This window comes from Dreissena polymorpha, chromosome 6 (genome assembly GCF_020536995.1).
Source record: "Dreissena polymorpha isolate Duluth1 chromosome 6, UMN_Dpol_1.0, whole genome shotgun sequence".
NCBI lineage: Eukaryota > Metazoa > Mollusca > Bivalvia > Myida > Dreissenidae > Dreissena > Dreissena polymorpha.
The window spans coordinates 2,280,641-2,295,769 of record NC_068360.1 but is presented as its reverse complement, the minus strand read 5'-3'; the positions used below and the strand labels follow the sequence as shown (position 1 = coordinate 2,295,769).

General features: G+C 37.0%; 1 protein-coding gene across 1 annotated transcript in view; it reads right to left on the bottom strand.

The window, feature by feature from the left end:
* The window catches only part of LOC127834129 (unconventional myosin-XVI-like), a 165,942-nt gene that overhangs the window by 113,693 nt on the left and 37,120 nt on the right, over positions 1 to 15,129 (bottom strand). The window contains exons 19-22 of the mRNA XM_052359758.1: positions 8,371 to 8,506; positions 6,599 to 6,668; positions 6,218 to 6,367; positions 5,340 to 5,433 (exon numbers count right to left, since the gene is read on the bottom strand). Coding sequence (XP_052215718.1) covers positions 5,340 to 5,433; positions 6,218 to 6,367; positions 6,599 to 6,668; positions 8,371 to 8,506 — 450 coding nt within the window. The remainder of the gene's footprint in view (positions 1 to 5,339; positions 5,434 to 6,217; positions 6,368 to 6,598; positions 6,669 to 8,370; positions 8,507 to 15,129) is intronic.

Genomic DNA, 15,129 nt, shown 5'->3' with positions numbered 1-15,129 from the left:
CATAAATTAATAGAGGTCAAATAGTAATGTTCGACCTCAATGCTAGTCTCCGAGCCCACTTCAGCCGATCTATCTGCAAGACCAGTAGTCTGCATGTAGCCGGTTGAGATAGAAGTACAAATAACAGATATAGCATGATTTGGTAACCGTCGCCAGTAGAACATCAGTATTGAAAAACACAAAAAGTCATGTAGATTGTTGAATCCATAAAATATAGTATTCAATACAATCATATCCAGGGGTATACAACTATGTAATGTAGACGATACCCATGATACTAAAAATTGACCGATGAAAACACAGTGGAATACCGGTAATTGGTAAGTGGTGACCGAACCGGACCGGTCAATGACCGGTAACTGTAGCCCGGTGAACGGACCAGTCATAATATGACCGGTGACGTTACCAGTTAAAGACCGAAAAATGGTGGAATCCATATGGTCTGTTATCAATGTCAAGCACTGCTCGGAAAAGAAGATCATGCCAAAAAATCCAATCCGATGGCGATGAGACATCACTTATTCTGACCGGTGATCAGTGATCGGTGATATGACCGATGAATGGTGACCGATGTCCGGTGATCGGGACCGGTATAATATAACTGCATCAGAATGGAAATATCTGGTGCAGAAGAATGACCATCCACAAAGTCATCTGATAATGTTAACCGGAAAACAACGGTAGATTATCAGTATTAATAGGCATAAGTGTCCTTGTAGTCGTAGTGGAGAAAAGAACAGCTTATCCCGAAGCCTGAATGTTAAACGAACTAGTGTTCGTATACAACTACGGCTCGGTGACTGCAACATGTGTGGATGCCATAAGAAGAACCATCACACGTGGAATGGAGACATGATATTCCTAAAGGAATAAAATGGAGAACGTCGATATGACCAGTAGGTTCATTAACGCCTACGTGAGAAGTGGCGACATCCATATAACTTCGATGCCGAAATATTGTTCGGCTACGCTGGAAATATTGTCTATTACAATATTGTCTCCGTGAGCATTGACATGATCGCTTACGAGCGTATCAACGCCGAGAACTGCTCAATGAAGGAGAGGTATGTTCGATAACTATCCAGTGGTGCTCAATGCAGTCCGCTGATGTCTACGTGAAGGTTGACGACGTCCTCGTTTCCTGCGATGTCGAGATCTGGATCGGCCGAGATGTGGATCGGCTGCGATGAGACCGAGATCTTCTAGAATAACGTCTCCGTGAGTGACGACGTGATCGCTTACGAGAGCCACGACGATGAGAACTGCTCGACGAAGAAGAGCATGTCCGACGTCTAATCCTTGATGAAGACGATGTATTCAACGAAGATTAGGAAAATAATTCAATGAAGAAGACCGAGTTCTTCTTCTTGACCGGTGACTGGTGTTATCGGTGGCAGGCCTAACTGATGACTGTTGACCGGTGACCGGAGCGGTGATCAATGACCGGACCGGTGACCGGACCGGACTGTTGACATGACCGGACCGGTGACATGACCGGTGACCGGACCGGACCGGTGACATGACCGGTGACCGGACCGGTGACATGACTGGTGACCGGACCGGACCGGACCGGTGACCGGACCGGTGATCAATGACCGGACCGGTGACCGGACCGGTGACATGACTGGTGACCGGACCGGTGACATGACCGGTGACCGGACCGGTGATCAATGACCGGACCGGTGACTGGACTGGACCGGTGACCGGACCGGTGACATGACCGGTGACCGGACCGGTGATCAATGACCGGACCGGACCGGACCGGTGACATGACCGGTGACCGGACCGGCCGGTCAGACGTCGATCAATGGTCCGTGATCAACGTCCCCGGTGACGTACCGGTCATATCATGACCAGTGTTGTCACCGGATAATGACCGTATGGCGGATGCCAAATGGTCCGGCATTGGTCGATGTCCTTGACCAATTCCATCGGGCAAAGACCGGCTGACGGGTGTCGCCATATGGTCTGATGTTGACCGACTGTCTAAGAGACTTAGCATAGTACGGTCGCGATCGTGCCCGATACCCGGTGACTGATACTGCAACTATCATCCATGATCTGCGAAGTCATCGGGTATTTATCCACTCTTGTTTCTGCGACCATCATGTAGTCGAATATATGAAAAACAAGAGCAAAGCATATTCAACCATAAACTGGTCACAGACCAGATTATCATACGGCACATAAAATCATTATTTGACCATAATGAAAATTATAATAATACTACCGTAGATCATAAATTAAACAAAAGTTTAATTCAAAACAGATGAAAAATAAAATGACGATCAATTAGATTGTCATACGGAACGTTAAAATCATTATTGCACACAATGGCAAATGATAAACTATCTGTCAATAGAAGAACACGCTTTGCACGATCTCGTAACACATTAGAAGAACATGCTTTGCACGTTCTAGCAATGTATTAGAAGAGCATGTTTTGCACGTGGTCGTTCGCGCCTGAAAACACCCAGCATGGTAGAAATAAACCATTGTTCGATAAAAACAAGCATGGCTTACCTTTTACAAATGAAACAAAATCCATTAAATCCACACAAATTAATCCGAATGAGAAATAAAAAGATAAATAACACAATTTATCTATTCAAAACCCCAATCAACCAAGTGAAAAACAATATTTTAATTCAGAGCCGTAAAAGACACGTATACACCTGGTTGATCCGGAAAGAATATTGAGGGTTGGTTACCGATTTTTGGCTAGGTTGCATTGCACTATGTTTAACCTGGCCTGTATTACGGTATTGAGGTGGCGGATTCCCAGTTAAAATTCCGGATGAGTTATTTCCCCTTGGAAATTTTAAGCATACGATAACAGGTCAGTATTTATGACATTAAAAAGTAGGTCAATCTCAAGGTCACCATGTGTTCAGGAGACATGGGTATGTTGATAGTGTTCCAAGACATCAGCAATTCAAGTATAAAAGCTTTGCAGGGAGCAGAATTGATGTTATATGAAATGTGTCATTTTTTGTCAACCTTGTATGAATGGACAAATGAACGCATAACCATCAAATGGACAGAAAAATTGCCTTATGCTTCTGAATATGCTGGGGGCATACATGAGATATCATTAGAAATAATGTTAATAGGAAGTTTCATGATGATAACAAAAAAATTTGACTTCTACAGCGTTCACAAGGTTCAACAACAGCCCTACAAGGAAACTGCCCTACGCTGGTGGCCATGTTTTCAACGGATCAGAACCATTTTCAAACACTGTGGCTTCTAAACAGTTCACAAGGTTTCATTACAGTTATTTAAGAAAATCCTATGGCGGTCATACTTTTTGTACTTTAACTATTCTCAAATACATTTAAGATAAATAAAAACAAATGTTTTGAGCTTGTTTTAGTTGATATTACCCGTGTAATGAAAAATGGCTTCAGCACAGCCGTGCCTGCCCATCTGCACAGTTTCGTTAAGAGCTACTCAGTCTGATAATGAGACCATGAAACCTTTTTTATCCCATTTTCAATGCGACATTGACGGTATAACACCTTATGGAATATACTAGCCTGTATTCAACCTTGTGGGATATACAGTACCTGTCGTGTGCACGGACTACTTTTTACTTTACCACTGAATGATTTTTCATAAGAAATAAAGTCGAGAAAACTTTTGCTTCAAAATTATACAACTTTCAACCTTTAAATCTGGTCATATGACATAGTTTTTCGCCATCCGTATAATGAATCAGCTGATTGATGGCGTCATAAAATGACATACTTATTGCATCATTTTCCCCCCCAAAAATTGAAAATTTATTTTAAACGCAACTTATTTTACATGTACATGTACTGGATATCGACATATTTGAATTGTCAATTTATCACATTTTCCTTATTTCGTGCAATGTGCATTGTTTATAATCCATGCATATACTTTTGACATTTAAGAATGTACAAATATCACACCATTCATAAATAATCTGCAATATTTGCTTTCCGATTTAATTAACCTTAGGCATAGAGCTGTGTAAAGTATAAGATGGTAAAAATAGCACCACACTGGAATTCGGAACGTCCCATTTGTACACGGGTATTATCCACTCATTTATCTGTTGTGTAATGGAATGTTTTCCATTCTTTGTGTATTTATATATTAAATTATTTTTTTGTACAATAAGGGCATTTACCATAGACAAATAAAACATTGTGCAAGTTTAAACATAATTATGTTTGTATGCAGAAATCTGCAAATGCAACCGAGTTTACCAACGGCTATAATTTGATAAACTGCTCCGATTCATTTTAACAGCAGTAATGTAGAGTACATGATGTAGCGTGTGACAAAAAGAAAGTTTATTGAGTTCATAAATGAATATAGTGATAGGATGGCATAAGGGTCTTTATTTAACTATGCTAAAATAATTATTAAAGACCCTAGATGCAAAATCCTCAATTATTGGGTTAAATGGATTATTAGATGGATTTTAAAGGATATATAAAGGTAAGATACTAGTTCAAATGTGTTTTTTTTTTTTTTGTACTTTTGTCGTTCCCTGTTCTCGGGGAAATGATTTTAACATGGGCGCCATTGATGCATCTGATCACACACGGCATAACCATAATATTATATAAAAAACACGTTCTGCGCGTCCTTAAATTCGTCGTCCGAAGTCGGAAAATGTATTGCCCTGTATATTAAGTCAAATAAAGTGTCAGTCGCTGCAATTCTCTGTTTACTCGTCGAAATTGTCAAGGTCGTCGATGGTGTACATGTATGTTGACATCAACATGATTTTGTCAGGAGCAATTAATCGCTGCCATATTGGATTTTGATCATTTTCTTTCGAAAATAAAATGAATTATAGTAAAGTAAAATCTTCTTTTGGTGGTCGTGATGTGTTACATTTCGCATACTGAGTAAAATTGAATCGAGGCATATGGTAATATTTTTACTTGTTTTACAGTTTGTGTGTGAATTTTGTAAAGACAATTTGCGTACCAGAACAAATACATGTATATCACTACGCACGGTTAAATTCGTTAGATTTTAAGCGCTTTTAAGACTGAATTAAAATTATTGTTAAGGTTATAAGATCTATTAATGTTAAATGTCACATTGTAAAAAAAATCAAATAGAATACTAGGATTAGCGTTGAATACAGAGAAGTTTATGTTGCTCGGCTCGAACACCGAAAGCGCTCGCCAAGGCTCGCGCTTCCGGCGTTCTTAGCCTCGCAACATAAACTTCTCTGTATTCAACGCTAACCTAGTATTCTCTATATAGTGGACAGCTTAGCTTCTGAACAGATTGTGATGACATAAGACCCATTTTCTAATGACAAGGCTCATATACACTTGATTGCTTACCAACGTTGCTATGGAGCTTGCTGGCCAGCGACTTATCAGTGGCCTTCGGGAATGAAGACTCCTCATCCAGTATGGCAAGCAGGCCCGTAGGCCTCTGAAACAACAACAACATAAATTATGGGAGTGGTGTTTTGTGGGTTTTTTTTGCATTTGGACAAGTGGGTACTATTGAGATTACACTTATGATTTGTCTAACCCTTTACCACTTAGTTACGCATTTTCATGCATTTGTAGTCCCTTTGAAAGTTTAGAAAACTTATTTTATGAACTTTCTTACTAGATTCAAGTTTTAAAGGCTTCATTTTCAACCCTTAGATACTGATGAGCAGCAAACAGCATAAAACCTGAACAGACTGCGAGTTACTCGCAGTCCTTTGGTTTTATGCTGTTTGAAAAAGCCATTTTTACATTGCTTCTGAGTGGGGGAAAGGGCTAAGCCAGGGCCTGTATTCACCAACCTATTCTCAGACTTAAGATTACAGAATGGTCTTACACTTAATATAAATATCTCAAGAGTTTGCATACCTACAGGCTAAAAATGGTGCTTAAATCATTAATATGTTGTTCTTAACCAAGAATTATAAAATAAAAAGTGTTAACTGCCACGCTGGACTTGACTTTCAAGTAATTACAGCATTTTTAAGTTTTAAGAATATTCTTTGTTTTAGACTTAAGTCTATGAATCGGTTTGCGAATACCGGCCCTGGTGCTGAGTAACTTACATATCACTCAGAAACATAAATGTGTATAAACGTGTTTTGATTGATTTGAAGCACGTCTAAATATCTTTTCTTAAGCCTGGACGATGGTTTCTGGTTAATTTTTTTGTAAAGTCATACAAGTGCTCGAAAGAATAATCAACAGCCCCAAAGTCTCACCTCAAGAAATACGTCCAGAATCTCCTGGTTGCTGACGTAGTTGATATCGACCAATGGGACACCTTCTAACAGGCAGTCTTGCTGTTCACTGTTGAAGATGTTCTCATTGGCGTACAGCTGTATCTGCTCATTGGCCACATTGATACACATCTGAAATCAAAGCTGAAAAAGTCTGAGCAGAAAAAGTCTGAGCTGGAGCTATTTTGACTGCATAGGGAATAAGACCTGTTTTCACAGCTTATATTAGAATGCTATGCTTCTTTGTAACTGGCTTTAGGACTAACATAAACACATAATGAGGACAGTATCCCCTTTGGGATTTCAATAGAATGTAATTTATAATAAAACACAGTAGACAAATTACGATAAACATGAACATACCTGCTCAAAACTGTTGACAGGAAAGTTTTCAAAACCAAATATGTCCAATATCCCTATCTGTAGGTCCATTCTAAAAGAAACGAAAACATAAATTAATGTATTTACATTACATTAATTTACACTTGAGAATTATTCATTTTGAATTGTTTCCCAAATTTTTGGCAATCAATTACAACAATGATTCAAAACAGCCCACACGTGCCATGCATACTAGTTCATTCTCTAAGCAAATTAAATTAACCTTGTCCTGGAAAAACTAGCCTTAACGCATGTGTGCAAAGTGTTGGCCTAGATTTTCTTTTGCAGTCTGCACAAGCTAGACTGGGATGACACTATCAGCCTAAACTGGTCATTTGCTAAGAAGAGACTTCCTTTAACTCTTTCACCGCTGGAACCGAATTTTGAAGGACTTTGCAAACAGTTTGGATCCAGATGAGACGTCACAGAACGTGGCGTCTCATCAGGATCCAAACTGTTTGCTATTCTGATAGTATTCTTTGAAAAAAATCGAAGAAATTGCTAATTTTAGAAATTCTGCAGATGAAATTTTAGCAGATGACAAATTTCCCAGCATGCAATGGGTTAAACAAAAAATACCATAAAAGAAGAATGCACAGGCTAATCTGGGATGACACTTTGCGCACATGCATTAAGCCCCATTTTCAAAGAGGATAAATTAAATTGTTGAAACATCACTGTACAAATGGTATCAAGCATGCAACAAAACAAAAAAAAAACAAATGCAAGGATCACTCATGCAAATGACACAAAATCTGGCCAACTATACAATCCATGTACTTTTAAGGCAACATCTTCAAACCAATGCACCTATTCTAACCAATATAACCAGGTTCCCATTTTTATTTAAAAAAATTAAGTCAGTGAATTCTTCAAAGTAAAACTGATATCAATGCTTCCAAAAACGTTTTATTGATTATTTTATACTTTTTGCAGATAACATAAAACAGAAACATTAAAAAGCTGCAGTTCAGGATTATGATATTTGAAGCATTTTAACTGGTATGAATGCAATATATTATAATTAAAAAAACAAAAAAATCTGCATGCTGTTTCCTCACAGAAGCATCACCAACATCTGTCATACAAAACTATTTGATAAAAATTTACCAGAATCTTTTTACTTCACTTTTTGTTCTGTTCAAAACGATTCATAAAAACAATTTCTTTCTTTTTTTATACTTATGTACTAATTTTATTGTCAAAATTGATTTCTAAATAAAGTCAGCAATTCTAGCAGCAGCATATTTAATTATATTTATTTATGGCTCAAGCAAAATATTATATTTATATATATATATATATATATATATATATATATATATATATATATATATATATATATATATATATATATATATATATATATATATATATATATATATGTTATTTTGAGGATTTGCTATGAAACAGGTTCCCAACTTTTAATTAAATTTTGGGTCAAATTTATTGAAACTCGTGCACTTTTCCCCCCACAAAAAGAAACTTATCCCTTAAAATGTCAATCACATATCAGTTACATTGTGCAAAAATTATCTTCAAATTTGGTTTTTAAACTCCGAACCTTGCAGTTTTAAATACAATTTTTGAAGTTATTTCTATATAAGTCTATATAATATAAATCATGTTACCCTGGAACATGACCAGTTTTAAAAAGCCCTGGGGCATGATTTGATTATGACATACTAATTTTCCCATTGAAAGCTATGCCCCCCTCTCAAAGCCGTATTAGAATCGCTACAGTGGTAGCCTACCCCTGGTCTCCAGGCTGTATGAGCTGGTTGATGCCATTGACTATCCAGCTGAACAAGCGGGCATACAGTGTCTTGGCCAAGGCGTCCCTGCAGTCCACCGCTCGCTCCACTGTGCGCTCCTTCTTGATCTGCTCACCTGACCACCATACAACATGCGATATGACTATGACATGCAGATGTCGGGCTCAAATGAGCCTCATTATAGGAAACAAGGGATGTTTGTAAAACATGCATGCCCCCCATATGGGCTCTCCGTTGTAGTGACAGCCATTGTGTGAATATGTTTTTTGTCACTGTGACCTTGACCTTTGATCTAGTGACCTGAAAATCAATAGGGGTCATCTGCCAGTCATGATCAATGTACTTATGAAGTTTCATGATCCTAGCCATAAGCGTTCTTGAGTTATCATCCAGACACCATTTTACTATTTCGGGTCACCGTGACCTTGACCTTTGACCTAGTGACCTGAAAATCAATAGGGGTCATCTGCGAGTCATGATCAATCTACCTATCAAGTTTCATGATCCTAGGAATAAGCATTCTTCAGTTATCATCCGGAAACCATTTTACTATTTCTGGTCATCGTGACCTTGACCTTTGACCTAGTGACCTGACAATCAATAGGAGTCATCTGCGAGTCATGATCAATCTACCTATCAAGTTTCATGATCCTAGGCCCAAGCGTTCTTGAGTTATCATCCGGAAACCATTTTACTCTTTCGGGTCACCGTGACCTTGACCTTTGACCTAGTGACCTCAAAATCAATAGGGGTCATCTGCAAGTCATGATCAATGTACCTATGAGGTTTCATGATCCTAGGCCCAAGCGTTCTTGAGTTATCGTCTGACAACCACCTGGTGGACGGACCGACAGACCAACCGACAGACCGACATGAGCAAAGCAATATACCCCCTCTTCTTCGAAGGGGGGCATAAAAAGGGCTTAATGTTTGTGCATTAAGAGTCGTCATAGATTAGCCGTTGCAGTTCACAAGGCAAATCAGGAGCGACACTTTCGGCCTTCACTGGATGGATTTTCGCTAAGAAGAGACTTCCTTTAAACAAAAATACCATAAAAGAGCTAATTGTCGTCCATGACTGCACAGGCTATTCTTTGATGACACATTACTCACATGCATTAAGCCCAGTTTTCCCAGAATGAGGTTCATATTGTCACTATTATCCAAGAATACATGCTTATACGTTTGTAATTGCATGTTCTTGGTTATTATTCTCATACATAACATCATTCATTAAGTTACAGTTACAACAAATTGTGTAAATTCTTGTCAATTAAAATTTGGCGAAGTAAACCCTGCAAAAAAAGGCATGTCCATCTAAAGCAATAACCCTTAACAAAAAATTGCTTAAATTACCGAAAATATTATATACATTTGATGAATTATGAATAAGAGCCAGTCAAGAATAGCATGCAACTACATAAATAAATGCACATACAACTAATGCAACTACATACATATGTAAATAAAACTATATTCATATTTACATACCACCCATGCAGCAACATAATTCCTACATTCCACCAATAGCAATATATGTATCACCAATTCAACTACAAACATATGTACATACCATCAATAACAATAAACTAGGGATGGAAAAACTGATTGAATATTCGAATATTCTATTTAATGATTGATCTTTAAAACAACAGACTTTCCCAATGTAGAAAGTAGATTTCCTTAACTTAAAGACAGTTTTCTACAAAACACTAGCCAAATACACTCATTTCAATGGTCCATTTTGTATAACATGGGTGCCAGTAATACACAGTTATTCCTGACAGTAATTAACTATTATTGCTATTATTTGTAATTTTAACCTTTGCCTTTGACTTTAAAAAAACTGTAACAAAACAACATGATTTACTCATTTAGTCAATATGGTAGAGGTGTAATTATATTTAATTACAACAAAAATAATTTGTTAAAAGAATATACACATTAGTTCATAGTTCAAATATTCCAATATTCCTTTCAATGAAAATGTAAATATAACTGAATACCAATTTTGGTATTTGATGCAATGCCTACAATAAACAATGGTAATTTTGGGTGCACAAAACTAAAACTGACATTTTGGAACATTAAATATGGAGTTGGATAGAAATATTTTAACAGAAATACACAAATACAAACAAGAGCAATAATAGCCATAATTGGAAACTTGTAAATAAACTATATTCCATGCATATCAACACATATACCGGTACAGGTAGCAAATGAATCTGTTTTCAAGGTCACTATCAGTGTTCACAATTATACTTTTACACCTTCAATTATTTACACAATTGCCAGAAATAAAATGATTTTTTTATAAACACACTAGCAATTGGAGATAATTTCTTTCTTTTTGTTAAGGTATTTCTCTCATTAAAGCAGGAAACAACCCCACAGCACTCATGGAATACATTCAATTAAACATGCTTGATGCCAATAATAAACATTTTAAATACCAAGGCCAATGCTATTAATGTGAATGCCTAGCAACATTTCCAACATGATTGTAAGCCAATTCACATTTTAATTAGACTTGTTGACAAGAGTATTAAAATATTATGTTTTCCTGTCATCTCATTACAACTCAACACCAAGATAATTATTTGAACAAGCAAAAATCTAAATACGGAATACTAAAGGTATCACTGGCATAAAAATAACACAAATAGCAAAGAGCTAATGTTTGATGACAACGGTTTGAAGATTATCCTTGAAGGCAAAACAACAACATAAAGCAAAACCGTTTGCATTAGATTGTTGACAACAACTAACCAGTAGACAAAAAAGATTTCTCTGCAATTCTGTCAACCTACAGTTGTTTTTCCAGGGAAGAACTAAAGCTTGTCATACAAGTGACAAGAATATTCCCCTATGCAACATGACGTATTATGTAAGAAGTTGATAAAAAAAACAATTGCTGTCATCCCTAGGACATAGACAGTTTTGACCACAGACGCATGGTTTAACATAAAGGACATTTACTCAATTTTATATACAAAATACAAACATGGTTTGAGAGAAAAAGATATTAAGGAGAAAAAGATTTGTACATTATTTTGATATATGAGTCTAAATCAATCATGTGACACCTAGGGTGCAGCCAATTTTGACCCTATAGTGGCAAGATTTGAAAAAAAAAACTTACTTGTAGAGGACCACAATACTATGTTGTAATCCAAATACTTAACCTATCACAAGAACTTGTAGTTTCAGAGGAAAAATTGTTTTAAGTTTTGGTGTGCAAAAGTGTATATTAACCTTGTGAACTCACAGGGCGTGTCCAGTTTTTACCCTAGGGGCATCATTTGAGAAAAGTTTACAGAAGACAAACATACAATATTACATACTGTTTCAAAATATTTCAATTGTGGACCATGTGGTTCCACCGAAAATAGTCTGCTTTTAGTGTTAACAAGAGGGCCAAGATGGCCCTAGTTTGCTCACCTTTTTTTACAAGGCCTTGTTCATTGCTTAGTTGAAAATTCAGTATTCTAGAGCATATTAGGTTGGTTCTCTTCTGTTTACTTTTGCAGTGTGAGCTTATGATTAATTCTGATTGAGTACTGTCCATTTGCATGGGTTTTTTGCAATGCAAACATTTGCAAGTAATGCTAATTCTACTTATGTTTACAAGGTTTTTGAAAGATTTTGACCTCGTGACCAAGATGTTGACCCCACATGACCCAATGTCAAACTTTGCCTAGATATCATCAAGGAAAGCATCCTGGTCAAGTACCATCATTATTGAACCAAAACTATGGCCTCTAGTGTGCTTACAAGGTTTTTGTAAGATTAGACCCCATGACCTAAATTTTGTCCCCACATTACCAAACGTTAAAACTTGACCTAGATATTGTCCAGACAAACATCCTGGTCATGTTTCATCATTATTGAACCAAAACTCTGGCGTATGGCGTGTTGAACCCTCATGACCAAACATCAAACTTTGCATACAAAAATAAATAATATGACCAAGATTCATAAAATCTCAAACAAAATTGTGACCTCTAGAGTGTTTACAAGGATTTTGTATAATATCATGAAAATTTTGACAATCTAAGGGCAATAATTCTGGCATTTATTATGCGATTTTGCTCATTATCAAACTTCACTGAGATCTTGTTGTCATATAGCTTCTCAGCAACTTTGATAAAGCATGCTTGAGAAATGTGAATGCTACAGAGTTTACAAACCAAATGTGGACGGACGGACAATGGACAAAGACAGATCCTAAAACCTCACCTGAGCAATCAGGTGAGCTAAAAAGTGTGTTTTTTTCACCGATCGGAGCCATTTTCCAACTTTACCAGATATAAATCAAACCATGGTCTTGACTAAGTTTCACAATGATTAGGCAAAAAATGTGACTTTTCTCTATAGTCATATAAGAAAAACTGCCCCAACCCCCCTGGCGGCCATGTTTTTAGACCGATCGAGACCATTGTCTAACTCATCTGAGATATAAATAAAACCAATGTTTTCACCAAGTTTCATGATGATTGGGCAAAAAATGTGACTTCTAAAGTGTTCACAAGCTTTTTTTACTATATAAATATAAGGAAAATGCCCCCACCCCCTGTCAGCCATGTTTTTCAACGGACCGGAACCATTTTCGAACTCAACTTTTGTATCTAGAAAACAAATGTTCTGACCAAATTTCATGAAAATTGGGCTTAAAATGTGACCTCTTGAGTGTTCACATGTTTTCACAATAAACATATAGAAAAAACTGCCCACTGGCGGCCATGTTTTTTCACCGATCTGGACCATTTTCGTATTTGTCCAAGATATCAATAAAACCAATGTTTTGACCAAGTTTCATGATGATTGGGCAAAATGTGTGACTTCTTGAGTGTTCACAAACTTTCTCTTCAGCCAAATAAGGAAAACTGCCCCGCCCACTGGTGGCCATGTTTTCCAACTGACTGAAACCACTTTTGAACTCAACCAACATATCATTAAGACAAACATTTTGACAAAGTAACATGAAATGTGACTTCTACAGTGTTTACAAGGTTTTTCTTTTTTTTACCTCATGACCTAGTTTTTGACCCAGCATGACCCAGTTTCAAACTCGATTGAGGTATTATTAGGACAAATCTTCTGACCAAGTTTCATGAAGATCGGACAGGAAATGTGGCCTCTAGAGTGTTTACAAGGTTTCTCTATAGCCAAATAAGGAAAACCGCCCCGCCCACTGGCAGCCATGTTTTTCAACAAACCGGAACCACTTTTGAACTCCACCAACAGATCATTAAGACAAACATTTTGACAAGAAAACATGAAGATTGGGCATGAAATGTCACTTCTACAGTGTTTACAAGATTTTCTTTTCTTTTTTTACCTAGTGACCTAGTTTTTTACCCAGCATAACCTAGTTTCTAACTCGATCGAGGTATTATTAGGACAAATCTTCTGACCAAGTTTCATGAAGATCGAACAAGAAACGTGGCCTCAAGAGTGTTTACAAGGTTTCTCTATAGCCAAATAAGGAAAACCGCCCCGCCCACTGGCGGCCATGTTTTTCAACGGACCGGAACCACTTTTGAACTCAACCAACATATCATTAAGAGAGACATTTTGACAAAGTAACATGAAAATTGGGCATGAAATGTGACTTCTACAGTGTTTACAAGGTTTTTCTTTTTTTTGACCTAGTGACCTAGTTTTTTATCCTGCATGACCCAGTTTCGAACTCAACTGAGATATCATTGGGACAGAGCGTCTGACCAAGTTTCATTATCATCGGACAAGAAATGTGCCCTGTAGAGTGTTTACAAACAAATGTGGACGACGGACGGACTCAGGTGAGCTAATAAAGATGTTATAAAAGGTCTAAGTAGAAAAAGGGGCATTACTTTTATACTAAGGAAAGATAAAAACTTCACATGCTAAACTGTATATCATAAGGAACAACCCATACCAGTTTGCATATTGTGAACTGAAAAGTTTAGATGAATGCCTGCAGACAAGTTTGTGTCTATGGACAGATTAACAGACAGGCATAGGTCAAAGGTGAATCTAGCATATCTCCCGTTATTTAGCATCAGGGGTAAATAATAAGGTAATTGTATTATGCAACCATGAGCTATTAAGAGCTTAAATATATAACCGAAATTGGTAATTTTATCCTTGAGTGACATTCCCCATTTTGCTCATTGTAAAGATTTTGAAAGTCAGCTTTGGTCAAGAAACAAACAAAAAGTTTGTCATCAGATCATTGACACTAGTTGTTACCCGGATCTTAATGATTTGGGGAAAACGAAATGTTATTCATGTACAAACAAGACTGTTTCATTTTAAGTAACAATGGAATTTTTGTTCAAAGAATTATTGTTAATATAGTATGTGTATTTAAAACATTTATACAGGCTAAGTTGAGTCTGAACTGCCATATCAGTTTTTTTATCCAACATCTTGCAAATTTTGAAATAAGTCAATTTATAACAGCTTCTGATATTTCACGAGTCAATAAGCCTCACTCTGCAAAAACAGGGCTTAATGATCATTGACTATTGCAAAGCAGTATAAGTCCCCTTCACCGGTAGGGGACTAATAAGCATAAGGTGTCATCCCAAATAAGTCCGCACAGTCCAATCTGGGATGACACTTTTCGCTTAAACTGAATTTTTCCCTAAAAAGAGACTTCCTTAAAACTAACAAGAAACCGTCGGAGACGGGTGATGCTCCCCAAAGATTTTTTTTGTCACAATATTGCACTATATATTCAGATAAAAG